Source organism: Talpa europaea (assembly GCF_964194135.1).
Source record: "Talpa europaea genome assembly, chromosome: 2".
Lineage (NCBI taxonomy): Eukaryota > Metazoa > Chordata > Mammalia > Eulipotyphla > Talpidae > Talpa > Talpa europaea.
In genome coordinates, this window is record NC_140068.1 from 79,330,302 (window position 1) to 79,356,683 (window position 26,382).

At 34.6% G+C, this 26,382-nt stretch overlaps 1 protein-coding gene across 1 annotated transcript in view; it reads right to left on the reverse strand.

Annotated features, from left to right (window-relative positions):
• Positions 1-26,382, reverse strand: part of TINAG (tubulointerstitial nephritis antigen) — a gene marked incomplete at both ends in the record, with an annotated part of 68,884 nt that overhangs the window by 33,042 nt on the left and 9,460 nt on the right. Inside the window, 5 exons of the mRNA XM_084228063.1 lie at positions 2,050-2,095; positions 4,911-5,091; positions 7,164-7,314; positions 13,316-13,439; positions 21,206-21,320. Coding sequence (XP_084084189.1) covers positions 2,050-2,095; positions 4,911-5,091; positions 7,164-7,314; positions 13,316-13,439; positions 21,206-21,320 — 617 coding nt within the window. The remainder of the gene's footprint in view (positions 1-2,049; positions 2,096-4,910; positions 5,092-7,163; positions 7,315-13,315; positions 13,440-21,205; positions 21,321-26,382) is intronic.

Here is a 26,382-nt window from a genome sequence, read left to right on the forward strand (position 1 = left end):
CCAGAAATTCTCACCGAATAATCTATGGTAAATTGTACAGTGTTAAGAAGGGATTTTAGAAGAGTGCATACAGTGTTATTTATTTAGCATTCTATTGCCTTCCACATTCTTTTGTAAGAGAGCTAGGGAAAAAACTGTGAAATTCTGCATGTTAGTCCAGGCAACAATTAGAAAACTACATTGCATCTACATCAAGATAATCCATACATCATTCAAAAAATGTGAAGATGTTGCTAGTGGCTTTTCTTTTCTATAGAACCACTCACTTTATAAACTCTTCTCAACTCTAAGGACCGGGAATCAGACATCCTCATAATTGCTAAAAACACTGCCAGCTAAAGAAATATGCATGAGAGGCCATAGCAATCACCTTGAAAGTAGCTCCCTCCTTTGGTTTATGACACCAAAACAGATGACATGAACTCACAAATATATAGCATGCTATAAATTAATGTAGTGTAATTTTACTTTTGGAAAACTGCAGCACACTTATTTTACAGAATTATAACATGTATGAGGGCTTAACTGCTTGCTCTATGTCTTACTCCTGGCTCAGACTGGCAGAAGATAGGTTCTCAACACTTGTTAAATGAAAGCTGAATAATATGCATTTCAAATTTCTTATTTAGAAATTTTCTTTGTTTTGATTCATGATGTTAAATTCATAAACATTTATGTCTATGACCATAAAATAAATCTAAGGTGTTCCCAATTTTAATCATTATGATCTAAATTTCTTTTGGCTAGTTAAAAGGAAGACAGAGCAAATCTGAAACAGTAGTAAAATTACTTGAAGATTCAGAGAGGATAAGTAAATTGCCCAATTGCCCATTGTTGTTTTTAAATATTTGTAAAGCAAATGTCCAAAAACTGGGTTTGAATTCAACCTTAATTTTAGATTCCTGTGCTTCTTCAAGTTTGTCATACAAACTTAATCAGTGTATGTTGATTCCCCACTCATGTTGTTGATTCAACAGTTAAAAACTATACAACTGTAGACAAAGGATATTGTCCTCTTTTGTTTGAGGTTTTCTGTAAGATCTCTTTTTTTTAATTAAATTCAGAACATGTATAGAGTAAGTTTTGGTTTCTCAATAAAATATATGTGGTGATAAGGATCAATAATCTTCAAACACAATTTAAAAATGCATTGTTGCTATTAAATATTGAATCACTACTAGTTAGTTCAACATTCAAAAAAGCAAAACAAAAACTAGTCAATAGTTCATATGTATCAAATGTTCAAAATTTAATTTTGATTTATTTTATATTCCATGACATACATACTATGGGATTTCAGTTTTTACAACCTGAATGTCCATTTTAGTTCTCAGTTAATTTATTTTCTCATACACTTCAAGGCACTATTTAGTACAGGTAATGTAATGATATGCATTTATTCTCATATACTATGCCATTGGTATTTAACAAAATTTAATAGGTATACATGTGTACTATGTATTTGAAGTTATATCTCAAAAATTAATGTCAAAGTATTGTAAGTCACTGTACTATTTTCTTATTTACTACTAGTTTGCTATTCATATCACATTTTTAAAATTGATAGTAGAAATACTTTTCTAAAACAAAAATCATACTGATTTATTTGATTGTTATCTGATCAATAAAGGAAGTATAGAATGTCTCTACTAGTAAACCTTAAATTATTTTGTAATACATTGCCTAATCCATTTGAGCTGTATGTGACAAAATTTGAAACATTATGCATGATTCTTAAATATGACTGTACAATTAAAGTAGATACCACGGAATTTCAAGTTTCAATGTCCATTTGGTCCACGATCATATTGGAAAGAAAGCATCCCTTCATCAGAACATGTCATTAATATTTAAGAATTCATCTTATAAATGAAACTATTTTTTAAATAAAATGACAAGTTATATCTCTTAAAATTATACTGATCTTAGAACTATTAAACTTTTATAACTGCTAAAAGTAAACATTTTCCTTCTTTCATTATTTTTACTTGAACTAAAATGAAGTTGTTTATTAAAGGAATAAACACGACATATTTTACCCAAGCTTACCTTGAACTGGTCCATTTTGCAAGATTTCCTTCATTATCTCAGTTACCTGGAAGAAAATTATTAATGAGCATCATTACTATAATAGCATACTGAACGTATTGTTTGGGGTGTGCTATTTCAGCACAACCAATGTAGTAGTCATACAATAAATTGTGCCTTGACCACTTACAATTTACTCCTGATCATACTTTGAAATACTCACATGTAAATTGCCACGTTGACAAGTTGCTAAAGACAAGAAGTATCCATTTGCTTTACTGATTTTTACCACTGACAGTAATCGTGGAATGGGGCGGAAATGTAGTAACTTGTTATAGCCATACACACAGGAGAAAGTAAGTTAAAATAATGTTTCATCAGTGGAGATTAGTGTACATTTTTCTGATGACATGAGTGATCCAGATAAATGTTTTAGTGAGATTCTTCCATGTTACCTTACTATATATTACTAACCAATGTTTAAATAGCCCTCCTTTAGTAAGGAAGCTAGTTGCTGATTGAGTAATTCACTCATTCTTTCATCTGCAACTTGATCACAGAATATGTACTGGAAACTAGGATAGAAACAAATACTAATCCTGCTCCTATTTTCAAGGTATTTACATTTTCGGTGTGGACTAGACAGTAACACAACCAATTGCATTAGAAGACAATTAGTTCTATTATAGAGACAAGTACAAAGGGATATAATCAAGAAAGGGAAATCAAGCCCATGTAAGAGACAAGAAACCTTTGCAGAGTAAATGATGGTTTGACCTGAGTCTTGGTACATCTGTGGGAAATCTTCAGATGGAAATTGGTGGGATTAAAAATTTGGATCAGAGGAATCATCACCTGGCTAAAAGAGAAGAATGAGAGAACATGATTTATCCAGAGAGGAGACAGTAGTCCTGTATATCAGGACCCTGTGGGCAGGTGGTGGGGTAGATATTGATTAGAAATAGTCTATGAAAGCAGGTCAGAATCAAATCATGGAAGACTTGTATGTTGTGTTAATCAAGGACTATATTCTGGAAGTCACTGATGATACAGATATTCTGAAAGTGGGAAGGTATAGGTAACAGCGATGCAATGGAAGACAAGTTGCCTAGGCTGTTGGCATAAAGAAATGAAATTTAAGGGAGGTTTTTATCCCGTTTTGGCTATGTCCACTTCAATTATATTGTGGAGGAAGGCAAAGAATTGATCAAATAAGCTACTGCCACAAAAAATAAAATCAGTGAAAAAATTTTATTTTAGCATTTATTTGTCAAGTAGCTAAATAATATATATGGAATAAAACATAATTTTAAAGCTCTATTTCCATGGGCATTTTAAAATTTGAACCATTCATTTATACTGTTACATTACAGAGATCAGCAATCATTCTTTATTGGAAAGTTTGAAACTCTTTCATGGATTCTTTAGGAATATCAAAGATTACACCTGAAAATATAGCATTCTTTTTAAAAGTTTTAAAAACAACAGAGCCATATATTTTTTAATTTTTTTTACAATGTTTGCTTTTTCTCAGGTGTAGCCCTCGCAGAATTTCCACCAATTCACCCGTGCACCATCACAAGGTCACTTGTGTGCTTCCTGCCCTCGCCCTGATCTCTTTCCTTCTCACTCCCCTACAGAATGTCTGATTTGTAGTTGTCTTTTTATTGTTGTGTTTTTTTTTTGGTTATTATTATTATTTTACCCTTGGTCCCTCACTGTGTTCTCCTATATTCCTCCTATAACTGAAACCATCTGGCATTTTTCTTTTTTCATTCTTTTTTTTTTAAGATTTATTTTTATTTATTTATACAAGCACTGTACAGAAGCGCGGGAGGGTGAGAGAATTCACCAGAGCCAGAGCAGGGAGCAGAGCAGGCAGAAGGACCGAAGTACACTGCTGAGGGGAGCAGCAGGCGGCAGGAGAGGTCTGCGAGCCATGTGGGACCCTCCTCCGGTGGCCGGGGAGCAGCCGGGAATCGAACCGGCGCTGCAGAGGCTGTGGGCAGCTTCGAAACCCAGCACTCAACCGCTGCACCACCAGGGAGGCCCTCTTTTTTCATTCTGACTTATATCACTGAGCATAATCCCTTCTAGCTCCATCCATGTTATTGCCAATGGCATAGTTTATCTTTTTGATTGCTGCATAGTATTCCATTGTGTATATATACCTTCTTGATCCAGTCATCTATTTTTGGGCATGCGGGTTGTTTCCATGGTTTGCCTATTATAAATAATGCTGCAATAAACATAGGGGTACAAGTATCCTTTTCTTTTTTTTTTTTTTACCCTAACAAGATTAATCAACTTTTATTTTATTTTTTTTTAATAGAGGCATGTTTTATTTATTTGTTTGTTTGTTTTTTTTTATACATGCACTGGGTACAGTCAGAAGCGCGGGAGGGTGAGAGAATTCACCAGAGCCAGAGCGGGGAGCAGAGCAGGCAGAAGGACCAAAGTACACTGCTGAGGGGAGCAGCGGGAGGCAGGAGAGGTCTGCGCGCCATGTGGGACCCTCCTCTGGTGGCCGGGGAGCAGCCGGGGATCGAACCTGCGTTGCAGAGGCCGCGGGCAGCTTCGCAACCCAGCGCTCAACCGCTGCGCCACCGGGGAGGCCCAGATTAATCAACTTTTAATATGAAATTGTATTGTTGATTTCAATGTATATGTATTTTTTATTTTATATATTTTTACATCATTCTTCATTTTTGTACAATGCATGCTTTCTCATGTCAGTTATAGACCCTGTGAAATTCCCACTACCAATTGACTCATAGTCCCTTGTGCTCTTCCCAAAGTAAGTATCCTTTTGAATTAATGTTTTTGTGACCTTTATATATTTGAGAAAGGTAGCCATTGTAATTATTGCCATTTAGACTTACATTGGATGAGACTCTGTACGGAGGAGAACATTGGTAGATCCTATTTGATTTCTCAATGTTGTTGGGACATGGCTTTGTGGCGTGCCGTTTTCCCCGTCCATCAGATCTACTTGCCATGGCACAGCCACTGTTGGCAGCATTTTGGTCCTTGAAAAGTGGATAACATGCATGGGATACCAGTCTATGGGGAATAAGCAAAAAAAGTAAAAGTAATACTTAGGAAAGTGTCACAGTAGTCTATCCATATACAGTTTTATAATTGAACATTTATAAATTATTCTGGCTACTTACATATGTAGCCAAACTGATTACAACACAGCAATTCGATAGTGTTATACTTTTCCCTACTCTACCCTATTTCTTCATCATACGTTTTAAAATATTGCTGTGATCCATTTTAATAAGCAGTACAATCTATAGAATAGAATTTCCTGCAATTGAAAAGTGACCATTAATAAATCCTGTGGTATTATTAACAGGGGAAAAACTCTTCATTTTGCATCTATAATTATAGTGTTTGTAAGAGACAAATTTAATGTGAAAAAGATAATGAATTTTTATTATAAAGATGGACTATTCTAAATTATGTTAGATTGAGAATTAAGTTTGATTTTGTATTTACATTTTTTTAAAGTTATAGATATCATAACATAAAACTTCAATTATTATCTGTTTGCAGTTCTTGACACTTTGGGAGAAAGCATATACTATTACTTAAAGTTTAAGTATAAATTAGATTACACATTATATAGAAGATAAAATAATTTTGCTTTATGATTTTGAAACTGAAGAAAAGTACAAATGATTTTACTCCAAATCTAATGAAATTTATTGACTACAAAAGCAGATGCTAAGGAAAACAAAATAATGTAATAGGTTTAATAGATATTTGATGCCGAATTGGTGACAGATGTATCCAGTAGGATTGATTCAAGAAAATTCAATAGTATTCGAATGAGTAAGAGAATCTGAATAAGGAGCATGATGAAAACAGTCATTAGAAAGATTAAATAAGTCAAAAAAAATGGCATTAGCAGTGCTATGGATTCAAGGTCTCCCACAAATTTTTATGTTGAAGACTTAACTGCAAATGTCAGGTGATGGTATTTGGAGATGAGGCCTCTGGGCAACTAGCTTTAATAGGGTCAAGAGGGTGGGGCCTCATGCTGAAATTAGTGCCTCTAAGAAAAGGATGAGACACTGACCACACTTTCTCTACCATGTGAGGACACAGTGAAGAGGCATACTAGGAAGATTGCTATCACCAAGAATTGAATCACCTGATACCTCCATCTTGGGCTTCTCAGCCTCCAAAACTGGGAAAATAAATGCCTGTTTCAAAACACCCAGCCTGTAGTATTTTTGTTATGCTAACCTGAGTAGACTGATGATGAAATTTAGTTGGGACTCAATAACAATTTATATTTTTAAGCTCCTAAAATACTTTAATATAAAACAGAAGTCAATTAAGTATTATCATTCCAGGAAGGTATCAATACAACTTGTCCATTCTGAGCACCACTTTATTAGGCGAAACATGGAAAAAATTTAAGAAATTTACTGTTATCTTTTAATACTGACACTCTTTCATAGCACCTAACCATAATACTTTACGGCACATCTAGAGTACTCGGTTGTAAGAAGATGTGGTAGTACATATGTGTACTGCTAAGTTTCAGGTACAGTTTCCTTAGCTGAATAACTCAATTCCTAAATAGAAAAGCTGTTATAGTAGACATGAGGATGTTTTGAAGCTATCAGTCCAATGAAAGAAAAAATATAACCTGACTTTTCTCATCAAATGGGATAGTGACAATCCATGAGCTGAGGCAACTATAAATTAGTTATTTTAGTCATCTGATTACTACTTTAACCTATACCTGGTATTATCTATTCATCTACTTGGGTAACTGAAAGGCTCAGCAGAGATATAAGTAATCTCAATTACTCTATTCCTTCCATGGGGATTCATTAGAACCATTTAGCTCAGAACAATAAGACAATGCTTGCTTGAGCCTTCCTATGAACTCAGTTAAGTGCATACACATTTTTTAAATATTTTTCCAGTAGTTTAAAATTTCAGAAGATTCCAAAGATAACACGTATTTACATATAATACACATATTTATATAGATGCAGCGCATTTAATTTTAGAGTATTTTTGTAAAAAAACTTTAAATATATTTTTTCCTTATTCTAATCCCAAGCAGAACTCATAAGAATCCTAGAAACACATGTTGGGCAGCTATTTACCCACGTTTTCTCAGGTACCACCAAGCCCTATCAATGCTTCCACTGTTGCATCCATGACGGTTCTTGGCGCAGCAAGAGATCAAATTCTGAGGGGACAGGTTGGCTGTATATCGACCCTTGGACTGAATTGCTATTCGGTCAGCTGCCACACCTGTTTCAAATAGAATATTGATTACCATTCAAATGGTACCTGTTATTTTTAAGAGTTTACATAACCCCCTTTTATTGACCCTAAACAAGTCTTCAAAACCTGTAGTTAAAATTAAGGCCAAGTGACATTACTATATCGATGTATTACAAGTTTAACTTCATCTTTTTGGTCACATTTTTTGGTACAATTTTGGTATTGTACAATTGGCTTATCAACTTCAAGGATTTTCTACCTTTCAATTCCTTTCAAGTTCATGTACTTCTGAATCACTCATTAAGAAATATTTTTTAAAGATTTATTTATTTATGCATACAAGAGCTGGGTACAGGCCAGAGAGATGCAGGGGTGGTAAGAGGATTCACCAGAGACAGAGTGGGGAACAGAACAGGCAGATTGAAGTACACTCCTGAGGAGAGCAGCAAGCAAGTCAGGAGAGGTCTACTGAGCCATATGGGTTGCTCCCTCACTGGCCAGGGATTGAACCCATGCTGCAGAGGCTGCGGATTGCTTCATAGTGTGGTGCTTAACCCTTTGCGCCACCAGGGAGGCCCTCATTAAGAAAATTTGTCAAGTGAAATTCCTTAAAGGCAAAGCCTTATCTTACATTTGTGCCTCCAGCATCTAGAACAGTGCCTTGGCAATATATATAGTCATATCCATGACATGCACTCCATGACATGTATTAATGGATAAGTATTCTTTTTTGAAATGAATGTAAAGAAACTAAGGAAATGAGAACTAATCATGACAATATTGGAAATTCATCCATCCTTATCTGACATGTTAGAATAAATCAAGTCCTTAGTTTTAAACTGGTATCTAATTTAACTACCCAGAGGCTAATTCTTAAGCTAATCTAGATAATAAGATGCTCTCTTATAAAATATTTAGAAGCCATATAAGGTACTGTTAGGTTCATAATATTCTTGAAACCCAAAATCATAATCTTATTTCCATAGACAAAGAATTCACCTTATTCACCTTGATAGACAGATAAACTGATTTGTAAATTATTGTCTTTGAAAAACCTTAAAATATATTTCTCCTTAGCTTCATCCCAAGAAGCACTCAGATGTATCCTAGAGTAAGAACACTAGAATAAGAGAAATAATTATATATAATAATTATATATCTACTAACTCCCTATCAGCATTTGTATCATCATTTATAATTGAATCATCTTTCTGTTATAAATAATTCCCTGCCATGGTTATTAATCAGTTCATGCCTTTTCTTACTAAGCACAATGATGAACAAAAGAAGCAGCATAGTTCTATGCCCATAAAATAAACTAGTGAAACTAATCAACCAATAGGAGAAAGCTATATAAGCCATCCCACTATTCTGATAAAACAACAGTGATAAAAACATGAGAAAATTGGGTTATACCATCTTAAATATATTTATTTTTATTAACATTATAATTTTATTTGTAAAAATGTAGTTAAACTCAGGGAATGATCAAGGGTCATTTCCTGTATAAAAGTGGATGCTTACGGTATGAGAACCACAGTAAAGGTGCTAAAACATGTCCAGCAAGATGATACATTATATGTTGCATGATTTTCATTAAGATAAAATTGGTAGTTTTATGATTTTATATGCTAACTTATCAAATATGCTTCTAACTAAAGGAAACTTTGAACAGGTATTGAAAAATATTACATGTCTGATGATTGGAAAAATCTCCATGCTTTGGATTCTCACTCCATAACTCCAAGACTCATTTATCCTTCTTTACCACTTGCTCTCAGTCCTGATGCTGATGATACATTCATTATCTTTCTGGGACCTCTGACCCTGAACACTCACATAGCACAGTTGGTAAGTCTGCTGTGACATGCATGATGTGCTAGAAGTTATCTGTTCAGAAAAGAGTTAACTCAGTAATTGAGGGTGTTCAAAGTCTGCACATTCCAAAGGAAATAACTGGACTTTGACCAGCTTCTGGGAGATAAACTCTGACTCCTGGAATATCCTCCTGAGAAGACTGACATGGTATACTTAGGACCTGGAGCCACACCAGATAACTCATGCTAACACCGAGTAGAGGTGAATGTCTGCTTTTATTTTCCTGGTGTCCTGGGCCAGGTTACATCAATTTCACCTCTGAAGGGGGCTAGAGACTGAATAGTTAAGATGATTCATGTCAGCATTCCATGCATATATTACAATCCCCCACAAATTAATTTGGATGCCAAGATTTAGGGAGTTTCTCTGGTTGGCATTATCTCAGATGTGTTTGACAAAGCTCTTAAGAATGGGAACAATAATTGTATGCAGGTCATGGGTTGTTATAATGACTAAATGAGATAATGTACCATATTCTCAGAACAGTGACTGATACTATCTAACAATAAAGTCTATGTAACAATAAAGTCTATGTAAGGCCTTGTTAAATAAAACTGAGGGAAAAATCAGAGTTTTAAACCTGAGAACATATATCAAGCATCAGTCTTGGCATGATAAGGTTAAAGCAAACAACTAACAGAGATGTGGAACAAAAAGAAACACACACACACACACACAAGATATGGAGCAGGTTGAGAGAAATTGGTTTGCTTTAGGATATAGACTTATTAAAAGTGCTACCAGTCTATCTTGTTGGGTTCTGACTTAATGAGAAATAGGATTAAAAGTAATTGCTTACTGCCACATTCTTACACTTTATTTTGCAGATACAAAATTTATGAAACAACGGCAGAATACATGTGGCTTTGATATGGATAAAATGTTGTCCTTGTGAAATGCCTATGAGATCTATATAAATATAATAATCAAGTTATAAAAAAGCATCTTCAAAGAAGGCTCCTGTTTTTCTGCTCTGCTCTCATCTTTCCCAAACCCTCTCTCCTTGTATGATTCTGGAGCTGCCACCATTTTGGAATGAGGTGACAAGACAGTACCTAAATATTTTGTAGACCTTATTTTATAATTACTACTGATGCTGAAACATCACCATTTCATAATTTAAGGAAAACATCGTTTCTTTTTCAGAATTAAGATAGTTAACAACTCTCAAGGCCATTCTGAGTGTAAGAAATTGCTATACAAAATTTTCCTCTGATTCTTGGATATCATTATCTTATTGGCTAGCAGCTATGGCCATTTCACAGGGCATAGAATTTTATTGTTGTTGGATACCTGGTACAGTATTGCTCTTGATGTTTAATCTTTTAATTTTATATAAAGCAACAAAGTTATAACCTTTTTCTACCCATTCAATTTTCTCAAAAGTTATACTTTTTGCTCATTAAAATATCTCTACACTGGAACCCTTCAAGGTAATAATTTAGAATAATTCTGAAATGATTCATTTTAAAATAATTCATTTGCATATGCATTCTATATACATTTTTTACAACTTTAGCATATGTAGAATTCTGTAGTGCAATTGCTTGCATATTTTAGATGTTCTACATGTGTTGAATCTGTAACTTCCCACCTCCTTCTCAGCTCCCATCTATTATTGTGCTAGAATATGTTTCATAGGAGCAAAAGACATTATACTACCTCTATTATTCTTGAGAAAATAATTCCCTATTTCATGAAAGAAAATAGAAATTATTTGTTGCTTTGACTCTCAGTGCCAGAGTTCAAAATCAAATGTGTTTTAAATGTTAGTGTCACTCTTTAAAAATTTTTTTATAATATGGTGAAAATTGTAGTCAGAGTCAGAAGTCTGGGATCCAGGGTCATTTCTAAAGCTACTCAGACTTTGGGTTTAGGTAAGTTACTTCACCTATTTGCCTCTTTTATAAAACCGAAAGACTTGAATAAGGTGACCTCTAAGTTTGTTCCAGCCCCACGCATCTGTAGATTTCATCTAAATGTAAATGTTTTACATTCTAATGGCATACAATATGTCACTCTTACACAGACAGTTCTAAATCTCAGTGAAGGTTTAATCCAAATTCACTTGAAATACTTAGAAAAGGTCAAAAGTTTTTAAGAACAATTCAATTCAATAAATTGTTTTCCATTCTCTTTTGGAAAACATTTATTGGATTTTACCTCTGAGACATGCTCTATTTTACTTCCTTGTTTTATTCTATCTCCAAATTTGCTGTACATCATGTATCATTCCTACCACTGCAAAATCCTTCACTTCTTCAGCTTTTAACAACTTGCCTGAATTTATTTGGCTACAAAACTATTTCCTTATATGTGTGTTTACTGCTAGTCGTCTTACTCCATTTTATAGCCTTTTAGCTTCATTAAAAGATAATTATTCTTATTTTCACAACTACTACCTAACATACTTTTCTAGGTCTTTAAGAGAACCTAGTTCATTCTTTTCTTAATATACTCAAAAGAATAACATCAGCCTGATTTGTCATACTGAATCCACAGGACACAAAACTATGTCTTCTGAAACCACTAAAGTGTTGTGAACCCTCTCTCCAGTGTTTTGATGAATTAGGTAGGATAGGACAAAGCTAGACTTAGTCCTGTGCCAACTTTGACCTGAGGACACCAGAATGCACAATCCAAATCAGCTAGATATTCTATTTCACCACCAATGTATTTCCTAAGACATTTTCAGGAATACCAGTCTTACTTACATTTAAAGCAAAAATATTCTCACCTTGGAGGTGTGCATTAACTACATCAAGTGACATGTAATTTATCTGAGTAAATCCCCTCCCAATCATCTGAAACAGCTCAGAGATCCCCCAACACACTGAGGATATATACCAAATAGCCAAAGCAGGCAGTAGTACAAACAGATCATCACTTTAGAGGTGAGCTTAGCCAACATTATGATTCTCCAAAGGCATCATTTCTAGAATAAACTAACTGATACTATGAAGTAAAGAGATTTAAACAAAGATAGCCCCTGTCCCAAGGAGTGTCATCATTCAGAGTTGACTTTTCTAAGAGTCAATGAACTTATTTCAGAATGCTGAAATAAGTGTTTAGCCAGTTTTTGAGTACACTTTTGGAATTACCTACAAAATTCCAAGCATGGTTGAGATACTTGGTTGGCTGTTATCAAAATGTAGCCAATAACATTATATTAGGTTTTATTTAATTGCTGGAATGTATCCAACACTGCTTCGGCAGAGTTTGGAGAACAAATCAGATTTAACCCAGATATTCATTTACTGGAATTCTGAATTTATATCAACCTAATTATAAAAAAAGTATTCCTTATCCTTTTGAAGTAAAGACAACACAATTTGGGAAACCACTCATATTAAAAGATCAGTTATATATTACTTTTGAGTCAGAATCTATACACTTACTTTTATCTAAAATGAGAAAAACTCAGTCTTATATTAACTCCACAATCTTATTCACATCAAATTACTTTACAAGTTAAACACACCTGTGCAAGCCTTATAAGATAAATAAGAATATAAAGATATATAAGAATCGTGTGTGTGTGCTCACATATTAGGATTACAGATAACATTATGAATGAGAAGGAACCTCATAATCTTCCTATTATCTGGCCTTAACTATCATACGATAAAATTTGGCATGTTTTCTTTGTTGCTCTCTTGATTCACTTTCTACTAAAAAGTAGACCCTAAAGGGCCTCCCTGGTGGTGCAAGGGGTTTAGCACAGCACTGTGAAGTTATCTGCAGCCTCTGAAGCACGAGTTTGAATGCAGGCTGGCCAGGCAGCAGCAGACCTCTCTTGTCTCGCCTTTTGCTCCCCTCAGCAGTGCATTTCAATCAGTCTGCCTGTTCTGTTCCCCAGTCTCTCTGTGAATCCTCTCACCACCGGCACCTCTGACCTGTACCCCAGTTCTTGTATGCATAAATAAAATAAATCTTAAAAAAGAGTAGACCCTAAAAATAAAGACAAATTTTCAGACTGCAAATGGATTTTTCTATAATTTCAACGTTGCTGTTTCCAATTAGAATAAGATTTCTATTGACCAAATGTTAATATTTAAATATTTCAAATTTAAAGCTCTTCTAATTACTGTCCCAGACTCTAGAGTTAAAGGGAGAATTTATAAGAAAGTAATTAAAATGACTTTATTACTTGCAGTAGAAAATGCCCATGATGCAGCACAATTTTTTTGATCCAGTGGGCCATGAGTCCATCCAGGCCATTTATATGAAGCAACAAAAAACTCTGGAAGATCAGTCCCTGCAGGCAAAGAAGACTAAAGAAAAAGAAGAGGCAGCTGTGTCAGCTTTTTCATACATATCCCAATCACTACTATAAGAAAATGACATACTTTTTTATACTTATAATTGCTTTTAAATAATTTTGTACATTCACTTTTTCTGAATGACATCCCAGAAAAGTATTAGCTATGTAAGATTTTTATTTCACACTATGTTTAAAAATGACAGTTCAATGTGGGAAATCATAACATCATACAAAATTATAAGAATGACACTCAGAAAGCTCTCCTGAGTTATCACACTGCAATGATTTCAGTCAATTTTTCTGTCATCTTGAATCATATTTTTGGTCAACTATATGAAAGACCACATGGTATTATTTAAATGTGAATTCATAAATAATGTTTATTTTTATGTTCCTCCCATTTGAAAAGATATCAACTCTTCAATAGGAATTACAGCAACCATGCATCAACATACATGGTGCCCCAAGGAACACCAATTTTATACCAACAATTGGGAAACAAAACTGGGATGGACTATTGATAAAACCCTGAGAACTTCAGAAAGTGTACAATGCCAAATGCACATCATCATCATGTCTTAAGGGCCCATGTTGAAGTTCTGAGTCAATTTCAGCTGCTGTCTTTTCAGGAAAGTGAATTAAATGTTAAAAACCTTGTTCTGTTCTTATTACTCAAAAAACAAATCTAAAAGACAATATACTCTGCTTTTCTCCAAACTTTTCTAATAAGTGGCAACTTTTGCTTGCATAAATAGCCAGGACTCCAACCAAATAAAGGATTGTTCTTTTTTTTTTTAAATCATTTATACATTGACACATCCACACACACACACTTTTTTGAGAAAGTTTACAAAGAGTTCTAATACTCAGTGTTTCCTTTTATCCTCTCAACAGTTATATATAATATAATCATGGGAAATGTTATTCATTCTATTTTACAAATGATGAAATAAACTTCTGTAAGTTAAATGAAACCTGAATGCCCAACACCCAATTACAATTCTAGTGCAGGATTACCCACACCTCCAGATTTGTTCATGAGAGATCAATTTCTTTGTCATTTAAACCACTATGATTTTGGATATTTCCTACTCTTAGGTGAGCCTAATCATAATTAACACAGCACAATTAATAATTGATGTTAAAGTTGCTGGAAAAATACCAGGTAGAGCCAGTATATCATCAAGTATAAGAAGCATCCAATTTCAGAGGCATAAAAACCTGGAAAAAAAGTGCGTCTAGAAATTGAACTATGAAATTTCCTAAAATGAGTTTCTTAGCAACCTAGTTCTGGGGAATTTAATAGGTAATTACAAGTGATGATTAATCAAACAGTTCTGAGAAACACTGGTTTTGAAAATTAAATAATTTCAGTCCTCAAAATAATCTACTTTGTAAACTATGTATCATGAGGCTCTAAGAAATGAAAATAATGCTCATAATTTTAAGTATTCATGACCCAAGGTATTTTATTTCATATAAGGTATTTTATTTCATATAAGGTATTTTATTTCATATTATATCATTTTTATCATGAAGCATCAGAGAACTAGTTTTTCATGGAAGATACTTTGGGAAGAAACATATAAACTAGATAGAACCAGGTTCAGAGGCCAGAAAATAGAAAGTAGGCCTCTTACATCAACATACCCAGTCACCTCAGGAATCTACTTTCAACAGTCTCAAATATTTTCTCATAGAAGAAAAGAATACATCTTCACATTTCTTTTTCAATATTATTCCTGCAGTGATCAATTCAGCCCATGATGTTGTTCAAGTCATATTCAATTATATTGTGGTGTTATGCATCAGACTGTGACGAGTTCAGAAAAATGAAGCTGAAAACTCCAAAACTTATTTGAGAGATGAGATATTCAGTCTGCCATAAAGTCAACTGAATAAAAAGTGAGGCCATTATATATTTTCCAAAGTTTACTGAAGGGTTTGGTGTTGCATTCTGAGAAGGAAGGAAAGAAACAAAAAGAAAAGAGAAGGCTGAAGAAACATAAGTAAATGTTTTGATGCCCTTAATTGAGAGACAGCAAGAATAACTGGCATCCTATTCTGTGCCTGTTTTTTTTTTCCTACATAGATGAGAAGATTCTAATGACTTGAGAAAAATCTAGACTACACCATGACATCTGTTTTTCCTCACTGCTGCAGTAGTATCTCCTATTGTATTTTGAAAACCTGATGCAATGTGCCTTGTGTGCAAGCATGTGGAAACTGTTATCTTTGTTCAATATTATATAAAGAACATACCTATATAACTGTGTTATTCACTTTTCTAGTCAGTGTTTTGGTATCTACAGGAGAGCTTGTGTCTATAAAGGAGACATGGGTTATTATAATCAATCATTATTCAAATAGGATTATTCCTAATCAAATCAAAAATTCCAATAACCTATAGAGATTGGAAGCTAGTTTAAAAAGCACTGTGATTTTTTTTCCAAAGGATATTTCAGAAAGGAAAACCAAATTTTTCCTATTTTAACTAATAACTAGAGAAATCAATCCAGTCAGTCAAATACTATGTGTTATCTAGACAATGATAAAATATCTGAATGACTAAATAAATTTGCATTCTCACCTTTGTGATGAGTGGTTTTATGGTCATTATATAATAATATACACAAAATATTGTTATACTTTCACTTCCATAAAACCATAGGGTAAGACATTTTTCTTTGTTACTAAAGCCAACGTAAAACTAAAATCCTTTACACTGGGTGACTAAAGATCTTGTATTAGTAAAGTATGCCGTTAACTCAAGGAAATTTTAGAACATTTTAACATACATTAATCTGGTATTATATAATACAGTATATCTAAAGGTTTTAAATGTTGTATCAGGCTTCTTAATGTCTTAATAGTTTCCATATAACACCACCTTAGATGTGATGCCTATCTGTGATAACTTTTGTAATTTTATTATTCTCCATGGGGAATCAACAAGAAATGTAAAATCACTTTTTAAGTAGGTCAACTACAAAAATGAACTCTTAATTGCCCAATTTCTGTTTGAAAATAGTATTTTCCGTTCAAAATATTTGTAATATAATGGATATTACACAGTGTTGCTTCTTGAAGTGATTTCCAAAATTCAAAAGTACTGGAAAAACCATCAGGTAGAGTTTATGATTTGATTAAATTGGATTGGATATTATTTGGAAGCATAGTAGAAGGACTTCAGATTTACCAAAAATATGTAAATTCCATTAGGCCAATAAGTCCAGAGCTACCCCTTACTTTATGTAATGAAGTGTTCCAAATGATGAAGCTTTAGGTAATTTAATCTTTACTCAAATACCTAGAATTCTGCTATTTTCCAAAGGATAATACAAGTGAGAAGAAACTTTGTCTATTACATTATATAATAACATTTGTCTAATTATCTCCAAAAGTCTAAGTTTTGTGCTAAACACTTCTCATTTACTATTTCAAGGAACTCTTCCAACTCTAATGAGGTAAGTATGATTGCTCTCAGCATTTCAGAGCAGGAAACTGAGGCAATAGGTAGTCAGGTTGAGACACAAGCCCACTGACTCCACAGCCGATGTGAAATGGTTCCTCCTGGGTGAATGCACTGCCCCAAACAAGTATCTGAACAGACTTCCACAGTGGTGTTTCTGCTGGCTTAAATGGACCTCAGTCAAAATCACTTTTTATACATCATGATAATTGGCAGTCTCCATTGTTTTCTTTCTGAGACACTGAGAAAGTTCTATTTTATCCCTGAATACACTTCTATTCCTTTCAGCACCCTTTTCTCAATGTTTTGACTTGTGTTGGTGTTTCCTAAAGTGTATTCTGAGTAGTCTAAGTCCTGGAGAATGTTAGCAATCATTAAAAATGGGGAAAAAAATGTTTCTCTGATCTCATGAATTTAGGAAACAGTAGGTCAACAAAAAGTAACTTCAAACTACTAATAACAGTATAAATCTTCAAAAGGAAGATATAATGCATCAATTTGACCCTGCTTGATTCCCAGTCTTGCAAGATTGGCAATCCATGGAACAAATGTTGAGAAATATTGGGGGAAAGAAAGGTTTAAATCATGTCACAACCTGTTTTGTACCAAGGAGACAAAAGGATCAATAAGTAGAATTTAAAGTTCCTTTGGGGAGCTACAATTCTTCTGAAGACTGACTCTTAATCAGTCCCATTGTGAGTCTATCCATACAACATACAAAGTTTCAATGGGTTGTCAGAAAATGGTTGATTCATCTAAGTGCTCTTAACATTTGTAGTGTAGAACAATTTGGAACAGAACTATCCAATCAAGAAATTACTTTGAACAATTTCAAGATAACACCTTCAGGGAATAATTAGCATGGATTGATCAGGCAGCATTGTTGACATAATTCTAAAGCAGGAGAAGTGAGTTTTTGTATGTCTATAAGAAAATGCATGGTGTAGTCAGGGCTCCCCAGCTTGCTTTCGTTCCTTTTTCCTTTTTTTTTTTTCCCCTCTCATCAAATCTACTTATACTTAGAAAAAAATTTTGCTTAAACCCAATCAGGAACAACCCCAAAAGCCTCAAATTATCTCTTTCTAAATCTCCACTATCAATGTATTTCTATTCCTCACTGATACTAATCACCTTCTACAAAAATTTGTCTGAACTGAACTAACCCATGTAGATTAAACAGATTGTTCATATTTACATGATCATGGAACTCTTTGTACAATACCTAATGATGTTCCTCTAAGTCCCACTTAGCAGGCACACATTCTGGGAATAATAACTTTAAGTAATGAAGCCAGGGAACCAATTAAGAAGGAGATGAGTTTTTTCAAGAAATTCAATCTGTCTTTCCCACCCAGGATAAAGAATTTCATTAATTCTAACTTTCACTCAGGAAATAAAACCCAGTAAAGAAATCTTTTGTGAAGATACAGCGAATTTTCTCAGCAAAATCACCCACACTGTTGGCATCAATATTAACTGCACATATTCACAGCACTCTGTGTTGAAAATAATATTTTAATAAAACAATTGTGAAAAAAAGAAGTTATCCAGAAGCATAGCCACAAAAGAATATCCATTTTCTCTGCACTCAGAGGCAATTTGATGTAGTGGGTTTTTTTCTTTGTAGTCATCAGGCTAAGAATTTACCTATTTTTAGCTCTTCCTATAGTTACCAATTCAGAACAGTTGATATTGAGTTCATGTTCATCCTAAAGACACATGTTTTAATTCTTTTTTGTTATATCTAACCAGATATGAGGATAACTCAAACACTTAGAACCTTTTTGAACCCTTAGTCCTCGAGCTACTGGGACCCAGAAATAAGTCATTTCTTTGTCTTACCTCCTAAGTCAGTCATGGAACTTTTACTTATTAGCCGAATTTTCCTGATTACTTTTCTGGAAATACTTGGCAACTGTTTTATATTAATTATAGCACTAGGTAATTTAAATTCTCCCAAATCACTAATTATTAAGATTTTTCTTTTCCATGCTATGGGAACTGCTAACTTGGGGAAGAAATTGTACTCCATTTTCTCCTGAATATAAAACATTACAAGTTGCAAAACATTAAAACTTATAAAACAAATGTTGGACATAATCTGGAAGCAATGTATACAGACTTTCAAATGAGTATTTCGCTGATTGGGGCACTTAATAGCAACAGAAAGAGCAATCTTTATAAAGAGGTGATTTATTCTTGTCTTGAACAGTGTTGCTTTTTTTTAATAGATGAGGACAAAAATGAAAGAAAACTGCCAGGAAAAAAAAAAAAACAAAAAACAAAACACCAGTTGATTATACAGTTAAGGCACTACAAAACATGAATCTGAACCACACCTCTAAATATTTTATATCTTACTGAATGTAGGAAAGATCCAGCTTAGATATAAACTGATGTTTTTATTTTTTTAATAATAAATTTTATTTTTATATTCCCCATACAATTGCAGCCCCCCCCATTCTGACCCCAATCCCTCCCCTCCCGCCCCCCACCCCCCAAAAAGTGTCTCTGGTTCATAGTTTTTTGTTGATTTTGATTTTCACTTTCTTATAGTTATTCATTTTCCTGGTCCCTTATTTAAGTTTTCTAGATTCCTGCTATGAGTGAGACCATCCGGTATCTTTCTTTTTCTTTTTGGCTTATTTCGCTGAGCATGATCCCTTCCAGCGCCATCCATGTTGCTGCAAATTGCATGTGTTTATCTTTTTTGAATGCTGAGTAATATTCCATGGTATATATGTACCACATCTTCTTGATCCAGTCATCTATTTTTGGGCATTTGGGTTGTTTCCAAAGCTTAGCTATTGTAAACAGTGCTGCTATAAACATAGGGGTGCAGGTGCTCTTTGGAATTGATGTTTCTGTGTCCTTTGGGTAAATACCTAGGAGTGGAATTGCTGGATCATATGGAAGCTCTATGTTTAGTAGGTCCAGAAATCTCCACACAGCTCTCCATAGCGGTTGGATCATAAACTGATGTTTTTAGAAAATTCGTTCTACTTAAAAGATTAAAAGGATTTTTCCTATTTTGATCCTGAATTGGCCAGAACTAACTGATTCTACTGATTGTAGGGACTATTTGGGCCTGGAGGCAGCTCTTTTAAGATGTATTGGCTTTGCAATTTAAGTAATTGTGTAGTGACTTTTCACTTCTCTCAATCTCTGTGTGACTTAACCCCTCTCAAATTCAATCATCTTATCTTTAAAATGTGGATAATAATAGTACCCATGCATCAAGCTGTTATGGATATTAAATGAGATAATGTATTAGAACAGCTTGTAAGAATGCTTAACACACAACTACACAATAAAGGTAGCTATTATTAACTTTTCTGATACTCCTATAATTTCGCAGGTCCTATTATCAGAATTTGAGTTGTAATAATAAATCAGGGGATTATATCTCTCAAAAGCAAAGCACATTAAACATCTAATGAGAGACCTGAGAATTTCAAACTCACCCAAGAGCAAACAACAGTCCCGCTTGCTTAAGAAGCTGAGAGCATACAGGCAGCCAGGACCTGATGACTTCATTGCAGAGGGAAGCTGGGGAACAACTTACTCAGCCCCAGGTAATCTAACAGGTCTCGACTATCACTGTCTCAACTACAAGGTGTGTGCGCCTGAGAGACAACACATACCAGATGGTAAAGCTGCAATCCTAAGTGTAAGAAGTTTGTGATAACTGGCAGTTAGAATGCTCTTCAAGACAATTATTGGCAGATGCTGACACCTCTTTAAAATGAGGGAAAACTAATAAAATAGTACAAAGCAAAGATGTGAGGAAATTTCACAAAGGAGGTTTGCTAGGTAATCAGGCAAAATTCAAAGATATCCTTTTAAGGGAAATTTTGAGGATTTTTGAGGACAAACCTTACTAATTATAGTGCACATATCTACTATTATTGGCATTTATTTCATCACCATGTGATAATAGTCAAGGAAACATTAAAAATTATTTGATGACTCATAAGATTACTAAAAATACCTAGTTAGTTGCTTAAACCATGAGTCACTGAATTATCAATAATCTAAACATATTTCATGAAATCATTAGCAATGTAAATGAACACACATATAGACTACATCTAAATGATAATAGTGAACTTTCAAATTCTACATGAAACTTTTGAGGGCTGTAACCATTTCGGAAAATGATTTTTTTTATTTATATAACAAAGTTATCACTGAAAGCTCAAAACTCATTATTTCAGTTATTTTAAATTTATAAGCACATAAGCACACATTTATACATACACACACACACATGCCAGAGAGAGAGAGAGAGAGAAAATGCTTACTTTCATTTCATTCATGCTCAGAAGTGTGGGACTGGGTGGCAAAGTTCCAAGGCGATACTTGAAACCTTCTTCTAAAGTCATTCCCCAGAATTGGCTATAATTCTGGGCTGTCCATCTGCCTTACAAATGAAAGAGAAAAATATGTACAGGTTATGTAATCACTTTTACAAATGCATGTCCATGTATATGAAGTTAAGCAGAGGCAAATCTCAAATACTGGGAACTATAACTTAAGCTAGATATTTTTGTAAATCATATTTTAGTGATTTTTCTAATAGCAAAGCATATGAGACAGTTTTCCTAAATCAGGTCCATTTCGTTATTTTAATGAATCATATGAGAAATTTAAGACTATATCGATATAGACTAAATTTCAGAATATATAATCTTTACATACTCTAAAGTGGCAATAAGTCAATACATGCAATTCTTTTAAATGTTATTAAAATGCATTTTTGAAAGAAGTTTAAATGCACAGGAGTGAGGCCTCCCTGGTGGCACAAGGGGTACAAGACGCAGCACTATGAAGCTATCCACAGCATGAGTTCAATCCCTCGCCAGGGGGTGATCCACATGGCACAGCAGACCGCTCCTGATTCACCCACTGCTCCCCTCAGCAGTGTATTTCAGTATATCTGCCTATTCTGTTCCCCACTCTGTCACTGGTGAATCCTCTTACCCCCCACACCTCTGACCTGTACCCCAGTTCTTATATGAATAAATAAATCTCTAAAAAATGTACAGGAGTGTACTTGCAGATTAAAAAGGGTAATATCTTATTTAGAACTTATATTTGAAAAGATGACTATGCTGTCACCATGAAAAAAGATGACTATATCAGTACTAATTCATTTTATTGAAACATTTTAAAAAATATTCTATATTGAGTTAAGTGCATATATTAAATGAGTTAAGTGCTCAATAATCTGTCATTAATATAAAAATCAAAAAGTACATGTTTATCTAGAGACCAATTCTCTAGATATATATATAAAATGTCCTTATATATAAAATGAGAGACTTTGTTTTCAAAATTTAATTTTAAAATTTGAGGGAAACCAAAATTCTCTAAGAGATGATGGGAGATGAAAAATGATAAAGATAAAACTAATTTAATCATTGCTTGTTCAAATTATCTACAATTTGAGGGCAATATATTTTCAGAATTTAAGTCACTTCTAAACTTTATCCTGTTGTGTTTATCACCAAAATTGTTTATGTGATAGGCTCTTATGAATGATTTAAGATATGATTTGATTTGCAATAATATGCCTAGCGAGTAATGCTTTTCTTTTACATGATCTGTTAGTTCATAAAACCTTAAGCAACTTTGAGTTACAATTTTAAAGTGTTATCACAATCACTCAAGGAATTCCAATAAGGAAAGCTTGAATATATTATACATTGCAGTATTATTTAAGTAAACCCCAACATTGAAATAAATTTATCCTCAAGGAACTCATACCCTACAAAGAATACAAAGATAGAGCTGGCCTCAGTATGTGTCATGCATTAGCACTAAGTTAAAGAATGATCAGGGTAAAAAATTGAAACTTAACACTGCCTGAAGGAATTGTTACTTTTTGGTATAGAAAGTGATTTCTGGGGCTTTCCTGGTGGTGCAAGGGGTTAAGATGCAACCTATGAAGCTATCCACAGCCACTGCAGCACAAGTTTGATCCCCGGCCAGGGAGCTACCCACATGGTGCAGCAGACCTCTCCTGACTTGCCCACTGCTCCCCTAAGCAGTGTATTTCAGTCAATCTGCCTGTTCTGTTCCTCACTCTGTCTCTGATTAATCCTTTCACCCCCCTGCACCTCTATCTGTATCCCAGCTCTTGTATGCATAAAAATAAAATAAATCTTTTAAAAAAAAGTGATTTCTGTGCTCAAACTGGAAGAGAATGAGTTGAGTGGCCAGATATGGAAGAAGAAAGTGTTTATTCTAAATAATGTCAGCTGTGGGCAAAACATGAAAGATTTGAAATTGGGTAGCACATTTAGGGAATAGCAGATAAATTAAATGCTTAAAATATGAGAGGAACCAGAAACTGCAAAGAATGTAAAAGATAAGGAAGTAAATAAGCACTTGGACTAGATTGCTTCTTAGTCTAAAGAGTATAATTCCATTTTACATGCAGTGTATCATTGAGAATTTTTAATAACATGAGTGGAAGAATCAAAGCTTTGTTATAGAAGGATAACCATAAAAATATGACAGATTGAAGTTTAGTCAGACTGGAAAAGACAAAAACCACAGGTTTCAAAGTAAGCTTGATAAAGAAATGCACTAGCATAGAGCAAAGGAATGGAGGAAATGTCTTAAAAAATCTTTGAATGTGAGAATTACAAGATAATAGTGACTGAAAACAAAAAGAAAAGAATCTAATTCACTTTACATCTTCTGGTTTGGTTGACAGGATGGATGGAGGATGCCAGTAACCAAGAATAGGTCAAAAAAATAATCATTTCTGCTTGGGGTATGCTGATTTTGAGAAATGAGGTTAAAATCAAGGTCAACTTGGACCTCCCCTGGTGGCACAGGTGGTTGAGCTCCGCGCTGTGAAGCTGTCTGCAGCCTCTGCAGTGCTGGTTCGATCCCGGCCGGCTGGGGAGGGTCCAACATGGCACAGCAGATCTCTCCTGTCGCGCCCGCTGCTCCCCTCAATAGTGTATTCCATCAGTCTGCCTGTTCTGTTCTCTGCTCTGTCTCTGGTGAATCCTCTCACCCTCCCACACATCTGGACTGTACCCTGATTCTTGTATAAATAAATAAATAAATCTTTAAAAAATCAAGATCAACTTATCTGGTAAACTATTTTGGGGGGTTCATAAAAATCCAGTTTAGAAATGTGTTCTAGATTAAAAATGGCCACACTAATGATTTGCATCAAGAGGGGCTTTATTTCCCCAACCTTAGCATGTGGCTGTCCTAGAGCTGAGTTACACCCAATAGAAATCAGTAGAATTGATGCCACATAACTTTAAAGCAGAGGCCTCAAAAGAAGCCTTTGTGCAACTTCCACTCTTGCCCCATCAGAACACATCATTATGTGAAGAAGCTGAGGCTCCTCACTGGAGACCTGTTGCCACACCAACAACCAGCCCCCAACTCCGGACATGGAAGTGAGGCCATCTTAGATAATTCAACCCCAGCTGAGGATCAAGCTGTCTGCAGACAGAGTATTCCCAGGAGAGCTGTAAAAGTCTCAGCTGAGTTCATCCCAAATTGCTGATGTGAAGAACTGGAAAACGCGTGGTATTAACTTACAAAATTTTGAAGTAGTTTGCCACATAGCACACATAACTAAAATAGTTTATCTCCCTTTGTTTCATTAACTTACTGGCTATTACTTGTGCTATTAATTGGGCACTTATCGTGTGCCTTATTTATTTTTTTTTAAGAGGCACGTATATTATTTATTTATTTATTTGTTTGTTTGTTTGTTTATACATGCACTGGGTACAGTCAGAAGCGCGGGAGGGTGAGAGAATTCACCAGAGCCAGAGCGGGGAGCAGAGCAGGCAGAAGGACCAAAGTACACTGCTGAGGGGAGCAGCGGGCAGCAGGAGAGGTCTGCAGGCCATGTGGGACCCTCCTCCGGTGGGCGGGGAGCAGCCGGGGATCGAACCGGTGCCGCAGAGGCCGCGGGGAGCTTCGCAACCCAGCACTCAACCGCTGCGCCACCGGGGAGGCCCTATCGTGTGCCTTATCATTAGAAATCTTGTACAAAGTTATCACATGTTAACATCTCAGGTTGATGGTAAATTCCTTTAAGACAGATATTTACTTATGTGTATCATTACAAGTGCCATAGTAAAACATGTATTTTGTTAATTTCAATTGATTGCATTAAATAATGCATAATGCAGGGAATAAATAAATAAGCACTGAAATAGGTTATATAGAAAGAATAAACACTTAGATCTAAAATACTACCAACATGAGAGAAAAAAATGCTTTAAAGAAAAGAACATATATTTGTATGTAGGCTATTTTAAAAAGCACTTAATAAATAATGAATTGTATGATTCTATTTTCAAATACTTTAAACTTAAGGAACAGAATCTGAGAATTAGATTTTGTTTTGTTCTATTTAGTTTTGTTCCATTTCTTCATAGTTTTCTTCTTATTTTGTTCTCATTTGTGTGTGTTTCCTTTAGCTCCAATGATACTTCACTTTTTTTTTTTTGGTGGGACCCTCACCAGTGGCCGGGGATCGAACTGGCATTGCAGATGCTGCGGGCAGCCTCGCAACCCAGTGCTCAACCGCTGTGCCACCAGGGGAAGTCTGATACTTCACTTTTTATGACTTTAACATCATCTCATGTCTGCTACTAAAAGGCAAAGTCCATGCCTCCTAAATAGTCTTGAAGAGCTCTCAAAATAAACAATGAAAATTCTCCGTTTCATGAAAGGCAACATTCCCAACAGCTCCTGTACTCTCACATATGCTTGCTTTCCACACTGCTTCCGATATGTTTTGTGATGGATACTGTGACAATGGAAATGTAGTTTGTTTTATTATGGCTTCTTGAAATTTTGTGCTTGTTAGGTTAAGCATTTGAAGTCTTTCAGGAACCTGATTCAGATAATGTCTCATGATGACACATACTCTTATTTTCTTTAAAAGATTTAAATATCACTTAACCACAGAGAATTGTAATTGGCTTTCCCTAGAAATAGTTAAAATGTCATCATATTATCACATAAAATATTGGTTAAACACAGGAATTGAGAAAGGCTTGAGACTATTAATATCAATAAATGTGACTTTCTATATTCCTGTCTTCCAAGAAAATGCTTTGGTTACATTGAAATTCACTGTCCCCATGGTGCTGGGAAACATACATCTCATGTAATGTAAAAAATACATTTCAGGATTATCTCACTTTTATAGTTGGTTGGCAAGAGAGCTTCTGTGAAGTCCTTTCTAGAATGTGGAAAATGCTATCAAAATCATATAGAGATTGATCAATGGTAGCAAAAAAATCCTTAGGCAGACATAGTCAGCCTATCCTTCTTCATTTCAGTTCAGTAAAGAAAATCAGTGTTAGCACCTACATCTTTATTCTTTGTGCAAGTGGAGAAGTCACTTAATTTATTAATCTGTAGAGGAGGATTAGAGTTATTTTCAATGTTTAAATGTCAGTCATCCCTATCTTTAGTTTATCAG